The 12040-nt window shown below is 44.9% G+C and overlaps 1 protein-coding gene across 1 annotated transcript in view; it reads right to left on the bottom strand.

Moving 5' to 3' along the window:
* LOC147705732 (uncharacterized) overlaps positions 1-12040 on the bottom strand; it is a 338142-nt gene that overhangs the window by 284738 nt on the left and 41364 nt on the right. The window contains exon 2 of the mRNA XM_086932177.1: positions 11059-11170. Coding sequence (XP_086788303.1) covers positions 11059-11170 — 112 coding nt within the window. The remainder of the gene's footprint in view (positions 1-11058; positions 11171-12040) is intronic.

Raw genomic sequence — 12040 nt, forward strand, 5'->3', positions numbered from 1 at the left:
CTACCCCAGTACACTGAGGGAGAAAATTACAAAAAACAATTTGATGGACAGAATGTAGATCAATGTCTTACATTCAACCCAGTACAATGATCTGGGCCTAAATCCATCGTTTTTTGCACTCCACACCACCCTGGGTTAGATACTGGCATTATGCAAATCAGCTCTGACCCTGTGCCCCATGGGAACAGTCCAGTCCGAACTACAACAGCCATATCTTCCCCAGACCGGAATCAAGCATCCGAGGACCGGACCGGTTTCGAGGTAACACCTCTCATCAGCCCGGCTAGCTTGACTCCAGTGGTGTGGAGGCTCTGGGACCCACGGCTGGGCTACCCCAGTACACTGAGGGAGAAAATTACAAAAAACAATTTGATGGACAGAATGTAGATCAATGTCTTACATTCAACCCAGTACAATCATCTGGGCCTAAATCCATCGTTTTTTGCACTCCACACCACCTTTATTGCCTTGTACAATAAACAATGGCCAGACAGTAAAAAAAAAAAAAAAAGAAAAAAAAAAAAAAAAGGTCAACATGCGCATTTTTGCAGCAACCACAGTTTTAATGAGAACGTGGATAGGAACAGTTTCTGCTGCAGACTCTAGTCTAAGGTTTCCAGTAAAATGGATCTTTTATGACAAATACCAAAGAGGATTAGACAAATGCTTTTCAGGTACTTGAGCAGAGATGCTATGGAATTCTGTATTGCAGGAGGAGCCACTGGAAATGACAATAAACAGGAGATATGAGCTTGAGTATCATATGTGCCCGAAGAGAATACCAGACTTGGTAGATGGAGCCCTGGAAGAGGATCGCACTCTACCTACATTAAGGAGATTGCCAGATTTTGAAATGAGGATCTCTCTGCCTATTATTGCAGTATTATAATTCTACCTATATTCTGAACATAATAACGCTCAGAGTGCTACCCCATTTATGTTCGTTTACTAACTAATGTCACCTTCGATTCTTTGATTCAGATTTTTGACTCATATACTGTATTGTGTACATTTTCGTTTTTGTAAACTTGCACATTTCTCACTTTTCTTCACTGTCAATGTACCGAGCACTACCTCAAATTGTTCTGGTGAATAACTAGTATTAATATTGCTCGATATGCACCGTTTGACACCATTCATATTTTTATATTCTTGTATATTTCGCTACATTATTTAAGCTGTACAGTCCGCTACCTCATATTTCTTCATTCATTAGTGTACACTGTGTAAGCTACACCCATTCACACTGTTTATTTTTGGCTGGCACAGGCTGCTACCTCTTTATCTTGATTATTTTGACTATCTTGTTACTCACTAGTGGCATTTGTGTACCACGTAATTTACTGTCGGCATAGTGCTTTACTCGGATTGCTACCCCTATATGTTAGCTATTTTTGTTACTCACTAAGGTCACTGGTGTACCATGTAACCTACTGTCTGCATTGTTCTTTGCGCACGTGTCGCACTATCATCTACCCTCCCACACCCACCTTACCGCCACACTCACCTACACATATACCGCCATCCCAGCATGGAGCCCATCGGCAAGCACACATTTAAAATCAACTACCCATCCGCACTCACCAAAAAAGCCGCTAAACGCTTTAAACACAACTTCCTGAGGTCTCACCCTGAAATCCCCTTTGTCGACACCTACTTCTCACCAGTCAATGGATCCCTTAACATCGATATCATCTTCCACACCTCTCGCAGAGCTCAATGGAGAACAATGTTCCTCACACTACTCACTGTCTCCACCACCAGGAAATCCGCTCACTGCTTAACTCTCTCCATCACACCTTCCCAACTCTTCCTAGGCAGAACCACTATTACTATCTACAATAACGGGATTGTCCTAATTCAATCCACAGACAGGAACCTGGAACTACTAGACAACCTGTTCCCCACTTTCAAAGAGAACCTCTCCAACCATCGGACCCCCACTCACATCCCCTCCAGTATTATCACCCTAGACCTCACAGCCCCCACCGACAACTCTTCTTACCTAGCTCAGCACCAGAACGACATACACCTCACCTCCTCCCCCAACACAACAGTCACTCACCCACCTGCTGCAACCACCCCACAATCACAGACATAAATAACCTCCCATCACACATCAGCCGACCCCACACTCCCACCCCGGTGACACCCACTCATAATACTCCCACCCATCCTCTCCCCCCTGACATCATAGACCCCGCCCACAACCCCTCTAACCTAGTTCAGCACCAGATCGACACACATAGCGACAAATCCCACACCCTGTCCCCCCCCTCTCTCAGCCCCCACTTCCACACGCTAACTAACCATACAGAGCACACCACATCTACTATCGTAACTCCCCCGCCCCACGACAGGACCATCTCCAACCTCAACTCCCCCCTCACACTCAGCCCTCACTTCCCTTCAGGCTCCCCTTTCACCACCATCATACACTCCACTTCCACCCCGCTCTCTCCGCCTGCCATGAATCCCCGCCTCCACGCCTCCAATCTCCTCCATACTTCATCCACTCCCATCGCCCCCTTACCCTCTCTCCCTAACACCAACCCGCACGACGACAACACGGAGCCCTGCATGAACACTAACCCTCCCCCCGACCCGCACGCTAAGTCCCAGGTCAGCCACCCAACCATGACTTCCACCCCCAGCACTAATCCTCACCCCACGCTAGACAAGATTATGTCCTTCCTCCTACAACTCAAAGACCACCTCCCCTCTCAACCTGCTCCCCTCCCGTCCCGACGACGCTCCTAAGCCATGTCCCACTCACCGGACCGCGATCCATGCCCACAATCGCAACAAGCACAACCGCCACACTCACTGGACCGCGATCCCCACCCACAATCACAACAACCGCCCCCTTCGTACATGCAACCCCCACTCGGACCTCGACACTCTCTCCCTCCTCCGCTCCTACGACCAAGCTCCCCTAAACCTCACAGCTGCCCCGCACCTCCCCATCCCCGCAATACACTCAAACCCCCGTAGATCCTCCACTCTTAACAACAGAATATCCGTCCCAAATAACCTTAGAAAAGTCCCCCTCTCTCTAGCACCCTCTTCCTCTCCAGACACACCCCGTCTCAAATGCACTCTCATAAACTGCAGATCGGCTTCTAAACACTCCGCCGCCATCGCTGATCTCATCCTTAGATTGGACCTTGACCTAATCATCCTGACTGAAACCTGGTTAACCGAATCCTCTACACCAATAATGGACATTCTGGTCCCCCCTAACTACCACATCATTAGGCTTGACAGGTCTGGCAAGATAGGTGGCGGAATCGCATGCATATACAGGAACAGCCTTTCTGTTCTGAAAGTCCACGTGCCGTCCCTATCCTCTCCAACTTCCTACGAATACATCTGCCTCGATATCATCAGTGATGGCAAACCGATATGCTCTCTCCATAGCATTTACCACCCTCCCAGAGACCACCTCCTCTTCGCCCAGCAAATGATGGACCTGATTTCAACCAACGCAGGACGACAGCTCACCCAAATATACCTGGGCGACTTCAACCTCCATTGGAACGATCTTAACGATGCGGTGGTAAATAGTCTTAAAAGCTTCCTCAGCGCCCTGGACCTCACACAATTATGCAACAGCCCGACCCACGAGAAAAGGCTCTATCCTCGACCTTATCATCGCCAAAGACGGCGCTACTCAACTTGAGGCTATTCAACCCTGTGACTGGTCAGACCATCATATTGTTACATTTCACATCAATGAAAAAGTCAAACTCAACTCTGTTCAACCCACCAGACCTAAAGTCTGGAAAAGAGACCTGAAAAGACTCAACCCATTATCCTTACCTCAGAACAGTCGCGACCTCCTACTCCCCCCTACTGGAGTTACAGATGTCCAATCCCTGACTGACCACTATCTTAGCGCAGTGACCTCAATAATTAATGAGGCTGCTCCCATGCAGCTAAAAAGAGTCCCCGCTAAAATCTCCAAACCATGGTACGACGGGAGTCCCAATGAAGATAGACGAGCCATGAGACTGGCAGAGCACACCTGGAGGACAGCTCCCTCTGCACTACACCTGAAAACCCTGAAGAAAAAGAGAAACGCCTACTTCAGGAAAATAAAGCGCTCGAAAGCAAACTTCTTCAGCCTCCAGCTTGACCAAGCAAAAAATAAATCGCCCTAGAAAACTGTTTGAGTTAATCAGAACACAAGCCAAAGAACAACCCCAACCTCTCAGTACCTTGCACGAAGCACCCTCATGTGAAGACTTCGCCACTTTCTTTACCCAAAAAACTGACAACATAAAGAATGATCTCCGCGCGGACGCAAGACTCCACAGCACTCTCAATTGCATAACAACCACCGAACCTAAAAACAATGCAACTTGGTCAACCTTTGAAACCTACTCCGAAGAAGAAATAGGCAAACTGCTCAACACCTTGAAACCTTCCAATCACCTCTCGGATCCCCTCCCTGCTAACGCTGTCAAAGATTTCATCCCACTGCTCCTTCCCCTCTGGACTAAAATCATCAACAGCTCGCTCCAAGAAGGAACTTTCCCTGACTCCCTCAAAGTTGGACACGTCACACCTTTGCTAAAGAAACCTACTGCCGGCCCATCCGACTTAAACAACTACCGTCCCATTACCAATATTCCCACTCTCGCCAAATTATTGGAAAAATGCGCTCAACTACAACTGACTAAACATATCGACCTGTTTGATCTCCTCAACCCGCATCAATCAGGCTTCCGAGCAGGACACAGCACTGAAACAGCTATGACGCACATAATTGACGACGCCCTTCAAATTCTAGATCAAGGTGATACCTGCCTCCTCATCCTGCTTGATCTCTCTTCGGCATTCGACACTGTCAAACATGAGAAGTTACTCGATCTTTTGAGCACAAGAATGGGTCTTTCTGGGACTGTTATCAAGTGGTTCACCTCCTTTTTACACAACAGGTCGCAGAAATTCAAGATTAACAACCGGATGTCCTCTCCAATACCTGTGTCGTTAGGCGTCCCACAAGGATCTTCCCTATCACCAACCCTGTTCAACCTAGTTATGGAACCTTTCACCACCTTGCTCCAAGCATCCAATGTACTTTTTCACATGTACGCAGATGACACCCAACTAGATCTCAAAGTACAATCCCCCAACGACATTTTACTACTGAACTCTACGATCAGAAGCACCCAATCCTGGCTTGCTGATAATCATCTCAAACTCAATGCTCTGAAAACAGAATTCCTGCTGATCACACCTCCCACCAAGATCCCCATCACGCAAACCTGGCTTAAACAGTTAACTGCACTCAATGTCCAACCCATCATAGTGGACTCAGCGAAATCTTTAGGCATAACCCTCGACTCCAACCTTAACATGCAGCATCATATCAGCAAGGCTACTAAGGGAGCGAACTTCCAAATCAATACACTGAGGAAACTTAAACCCTTCCTACCAGCCAAAGACTTCCAAACTGCAGTACAAGCTCTAGTAATCCCTCGAATTGAATATGGCAGCACCGCCCTTTGCGGTCTCCCGTTAACCAGCACTGCACTCCTAAGAGTCTCTCTAAACGCTGCAGCCAGACTCATCACTGGATCAAAAAAACACTCGCACATCACCCCTGATCTGAAAACACTGGACTGGCTGCCTTTTGAAGCCAGAATACATATGAAAATCGCCTGCATGACACACAAGGCTCTACACCTGAGCTCTCCCAGATACCTCACTCAGAAGCTGTCAATCTCTGGAGGCTCTAGAATCACTAGAGGCACAGACAATCTTCTGCTAAAACCTCGAAGATTCCGGAAGGTAAAAACCTATAAACGCTTTTTCTCAGGAATGGCACCCAGGATCTGGAACTCACTCCCCCCTGAAACCAGGCTCATCTCCTCCTTCACACTTTTTAAGAAAGATGTAAAAGCTATTTTTATGGCCAAATACACTTGACATATTAGCGTGGATTTGGAAAGACCCTACTCCGACCTGTATTACTTTGTTCGAATTCTATGATTATGTATTTCACCTGAATTATTGTTGCTACTAACTATCTACGCACACATTTAAATCGCTGTTCGAACTATATGACTATGTATCTCACCTGTATTATTGATGCTACTGACTATCTATGCACACATTTAACTGTTATATTTGTATTATTGATGTGCTGTACTACCTATGTGTAACCCCAATCTCTTGCTGGCATTCCCAGCCGTGTAAAGCGCTCTGATATCTGCAAAGATCCTGTTCGCGCTATATAAAACTTTCAAAATAAAATAAAATAAGACAAAGGCATGCATCTTCTCAAAAGAATCAACTGAAAGCGTGTCAGAACCAAATAAGCTTGGAAATCGAAGAGTAACTGTTGTAGTGTGTTTGGGGAAGAGGATCGATTAGTAAAGGAATATGGAAGGGGAGCACAAGTGGGAGCATTACAATGTGAAGGTCTAGACTGAAGTGACTCCAAATGAGTAAATTGAAAAAAACAGTTTTGGAATGTTGCATTTTCATAGTAGGAGGACATCCAATCTTTAAAAGCATAGATGGACTTCCACAGACTTATGTTATGTGTACTTGTAAGATGAGCCGGGTCACCCAATAGGGCATCTTGGGCCTTAAGAAGGTCAGAACTGCCCTGACTGGGGCCCTATTGAGAACCAGGTTTTCTGTTTCTAACAGCATTCAAAGATCGAGCTGGCAGCTCTAATGTGTAGAAAGGGAGGCTGTTCCTGGCTTTAGGAGCCAAGTAGGAAAACCGGCTTCGAAAAATCTCCTCACCCACTCACTATGGCAAGTCAGATTTTATATGGACAAGCTATCTAGAGGACCTACTCCTCCATTCTGGTGAGTGAACTTAAATTAGAAAGGAGCAGGTGTTCTGTTCATTTAGAAAGTGAAAGAACAATTAAAACTCCTTTAAATCTGGTTTATCTAGACACATTTGCCGTCTGTTCAAGGACAGAGGTCAAATGTCAGTTTGTCTTTTTACTAATTACTGCTGATCTCCTGTAACATGGTGTTCACCTTTCTTTCTCTTATTACAGTTAGAGGTTTTTATCAATTGATTTGACAATCGTTAAACAAAAGGCTGGAAGATGTCCGTTTTTTTCTAGCATACTACATTTTAACAGCTTGTGAATTAATAGTACAAATATTTCAAAATAGATCAGGAATTACAGTAGCACATTGTTTTTGGTAATTCAGAGGTGTGATGCAAACAAAAGATCTAAATAGGAGCAAAACAAATCAGAACACTTTGTGATGTGCAAATAACAAATATTAGCAAAAACTCAATTTCTGAACATTGTTTGTACACCAAATAGTTCCATCAGTAAAACTGGATGTCAGTGGGACATTTTGTGGCAATTTCAATGGAAAATCTGCTGACTGCAAAAGAGCGTGCTACCACTTCATGCTTTAGGTATGCTTTTATTGAAAATGGAGATCTATGAGGTCTTTGGATATTTGAGTGGGGAGTGGAGTTTGAGAGGGAGTCTGGCTGTTGCGTTCTGAATCATCTGGAGGATCTTGGGAGGGGATGCAGACAGAGGGAGTTTCTAAAATCCAGTTTGAGGGTGACCAGTGCTTCAGTGACGGTTCTTTGAGTTTGAACGCGAGCCATCTGAATAATTTTCAGACGACTTTGATGGTGTTGCCACAGAATGAGGCGACCTTGCTGGACATTCAGATTTGATTGTTAATCATGATCCTTAGGTTTATAGCGGAGTTTGACAAACTGTTATCGGTCCTAGTTCAGAGGGCTACCAGGCAACCAGAGATGGGTGTCCTTTCCGAAGATTACCACTTCTGTTTTGTAGCAGTTGAGCTTCAAGCATTTGGTTCTCATCCATTTTACGATTTCGGACATGAAGTTAATGAAATTAGGTGTTGAGGTGTCTTCGGAGAGGAAGAGGATGAGCGGTCTGTGATCTGAGTAAGAGATGATACAGAGTCTGTGGGTTTATATGAAGTTGGCAGGCGGGCCAAATATATGTTGAAAAGTGAGTAGCTGAGTTCACAGATCAAGTTGGGAGCAGGAGGAGTATGAGGTGAGGCTAACTGATCATTATACAAAATTTTCAGGTATTCAAAAGGCAACATTCCAGACATATTCTAAGGGATACCATTATATATGCCTTGGAACTGAGAGAGACATGTAACAACATTTGACTGAGTTAGACTCTCAAGGCACTGCACGAGATGGGTCTAAGTGATGGGAATAATTTGATGTATAAAAAGGTGTGGTCTATTGTTAGACCTGGCACCATTAGCGTGGGTCTCCCTTCCATTTTTTCACTGTTGCCTCCTATGTTTTGTTATGTTTTTGCTGGTCTACATGCTTTGGGCACGTTGCCCCAGCTACTCCGTGCCAAAGTGAAAGTGCTCTCTATTGTAAATTGTTGTATTGGCTTAGTGACTCCATGATTGGCTTATTTGATTTACCTGTCAGACCCTAGTACAGTGTACCATGTGTGCCCAGGGCCTGTAAATCAAATGCTGCTGGTGGGCTTGCAGCACTGGCTGTGTCACCCCCAGAAGCAGCTTATAAAGTGTGGCTCAGGCCTGCCATTGCAGAGTCTGTGTGCAGTTTGGAACTGCCATGTCGACTTGGCAAGTGCACCTACTTGCCAGTCCCTAAACCTTCCCTTTTCTACATATTAGTCACCCCTAAGGTAGGCCCAAAGGCACAGTGCATTGTATGTAAAAGGTAGGACATGCCCGGATGTGTATGGCATGTCCTAATAGTGAATTACAGCCAATTTCGTTTTTCACTATTGCAAGACTATCTGTTCCTATAGGCCAGAATGGGCAGTATGATTTGAACATCTTATTATAATCACAACTAACACAGGGAACAAGATAGAAAAATAAAGTTTAGTATGTCTGAACTCAGAATGTTAAAAAACATATTTCGCTTGGGTGATTTTTTCCAATCTGTGTTTGAAAATACCACTTTTATAAAGTAGGTATTTTCTTGCCTAACCATCCAGCATGCCTTTGCTAGGTTTGTGTATTCCATGTCTAGTTTGTGAGTGACAGGGGGCTGGAGAGGGCTTTGGCTCCAGCAGTCTGATGGGTCAGGGCTGGGCTGAATAGGACCTGCACTGAATAAAGAGTAGAGGGAGGATATTTCCTCTCACTGTCCTGAGCCCTCGTAGAATAGAGAGTAGGGGGAGGAGATTTCAGCTACCTGGGCCAGGTCTGCTCTCAAACAATGCTGTCTCCACCTGCTGCCAGGAAGTTGCACTAGTAAGGACAGAGCTGGTTTTGACTAGGCACAGACACTCTCTGCCTTCAGAGAACAAAGGATTTTGCAGTATAAATATTGGGGGTCACACCCCAGAACTTTAGATCACTTCTGGGAATCAAGACGGACCTTTGTCAAGGAGAGAAAGCAAGGAAGCTGAAGTAGGAGACTGCCCCAGTGCTGTCTGGGGTCGGTCTGCAGTGGTTATTCATTACCAAGAAAAGGGAAAAGGAACTTTGTGTACTTTATCATCTTGATCTCCAAGGGCTTGAAACGGAGCGTGCCTCCTGTCTGAAGTCACAGGGACACCAAGACTTCACCAACAGCTCCCCCTGAATTTCTTTGCTGGGAATTCTGCCTGCAGAGGGGTGCCTGCTGTTGTTTTGGGCCCTCTGTGGTCTGTGTGTCGCTGGGAGCTGGAAGCGCAACGCATCAAGGAAGAAGCGTGTCACCGCCGCAGCAGCAGTTGCCGTAGCATCGCCGAAGTGTGTCACCGCCTTAGCTGTTCGCCGTCGCATCACTGACATAGCACGTCGCACCACTGGAGTAGCGTGTCGCTGCTGGAGGGGTTGACGTTGCATCACCGAAGAATGTCACAGGGCCTGTTGCGGCTCAAGAATTCACCGAGTCGCCTCACGGCCGTTGGGCTTGCACGCACAGCATCCACATGGTCGCATTGCATCAAAGACGCCATTTTGTCGCACCGGATCGTCACATTGCATCGAGGCGCCACCTTGTCACATCGTCACCAGGCCACAGTAGGAAACGACGCATCAACTACCTACACAGTAAGGAAGCGTCCCATCACCTCCCCTGGACTGCAGTAAGGAACAGACACATCCTCTCCCCTGAGTATAAGGAACGGCGCACAAACTTCCTGCGACCCTTTTGCTTGCATTGTGTGATGCATTCCAGGTACTTTGAGTGTAAAGTGTGGCATTTACCATCTACATTGAACAAAGCTATTTTCTACCATTTTAAAGTCATTTTTATTACAGTATTGTGGATTTTTGTTGTTTGGTCTTGTGTTAAGTCTAGTAAAGATTACTTATTTTTCCAAACTTGTGTGGTGTCCATTTGTAGTGTTTACACTGTATTACTGTAGTGAACCTTTGTTTATTATATAGTTAATAAAAACTGTAACAATTTACATCGATCATTCTGCGAACATAAAGTTAAAATGATTACCATTTTGCATTTAAAAAAAAAAATCATAGAACGTAAAAAAGACAATTCATCAGTCAGTATTTATACATTTCACTAACTTATATAAGAACCTATTATGTGAATATGTGCAACTGGCCATTCCCTGCTTCAATCTATTTGCTTCCTTTTTTGGACAAAATACATTCATCAGGCTCCTAGTCTTGAGCCTAAAAAATATTATTGGCAACTGCATGATGGTGGTGACAGTGCATCCAACCATACACACTTGTGCTCAAGTCTGGCTGTGATTTGTTCTTCATCAATACTCCAAAAATAACCATAAATTGAACTCATACTTAATCAACAGAGTAAACTGTTTCAGTTCAGAAACAACCCTATATTATTTATATTAAACTTTTATTTGCTGTGACTAGTTCAACAACTATACACATAGACTCTCTCCTAAAGGGACAGAATCCACAACACTAGCTCCCAAACTTTACCCCCTATATGGTCCATGGGAATGATGCGACTACTTGAGCTTATAGTTATAAAGAAGTGGCTAAATGACTACTCAAACCTAGTTCAGGAACTTGCCCCTACCCCAAACAGACTATGAAAGCATTCCCGTTCAAGGTGGAAAGTGGATGTGGAGCAAGGGACAAGAAGCTGCTTACCAGTTAATGAAGCTGCTCTTGCCAGCGGAGTGGTTGCCCATCAGCATCACAGTGATCTTTTTGCGGGGCACCAGGAGCGACAGGTCCAGCTTGGATGCCACAGTGATAAGACCTATGAGGGAAAGGACATCACTGTGATGAGTCAAAGAATAGGATGCTGTACTAGTGACAACATTTTGAAGGAGCCATTGGCATTCTTGGACTACACTGAAGATTCTGGGCCAGGATTAAGAACAAGGATGTATGGTGCAAACTGGAGTAGCTCTACATCATTTTACAGCTCGGTTATCCCTGCAGTATGTTTAGTCCTTGCAAGACTAGAAACTAGAGACATCCTCACTTTCAAGACCAGCAAGCAAAAAGGCAGAGCACAGACATAGGTGTGCATTAAACGGTTAGAGACTTACAATGTAGAGCTGTGAGTGAGACTGTGTCTACAGCATTTACTTCCTTGCTAGGTAAGAGCTCCCATTGTCTTTTTATTCTCAGTGACTGTCTTGAATAATCAATATATTAATTTTCAAGGGAAGGTTGCCTCAGTGTCAAACTAGTGAAGTCTACCTTCTCTATTATGGATATTCATTTTCTTGGGATGTGGGGTGGATAAAAAAGTATGCATGGTACTGCTTGTCTTAGGAGTATCTGTGTCCTCTCTGTAGATTCTTTTACCAGGGGTCTCCACTTTCTATGGCAGAGGCCTAACGTTTGGATGCAGAAACACCTCTGTCAACATTTTCAGGCGTAAGGACCCCCTCCTGACAAAAATTTCTAAACCTGTAGGCAGGGCTACTGGAATTGAGGACCAAATTACGCAACGGGCAAGACTGAATTGTGTGAGAAGAAAATGTAAATAATGTTATGTGATGCCGCATATTTTGGGATAGCATTGCTTCATTATTTCGAGAAAAAAAATATACACACAGTAATACTGAGAAAAGATTTAATCAGTACCAGTTTTTAACCAAAATACAGCAAGTAACAT

Source organism: Lissotriton vulgaris, chromosome 7 (genome assembly GCF_964263255.1).
Source record: "Lissotriton vulgaris chromosome 7, aLisVul1.2, whole genome shotgun sequence".
Classification (NCBI taxonomy): Eukaryota; Metazoa; Chordata; class Amphibia; order Caudata; family Salamandridae; genus Lissotriton; species Lissotriton vulgaris.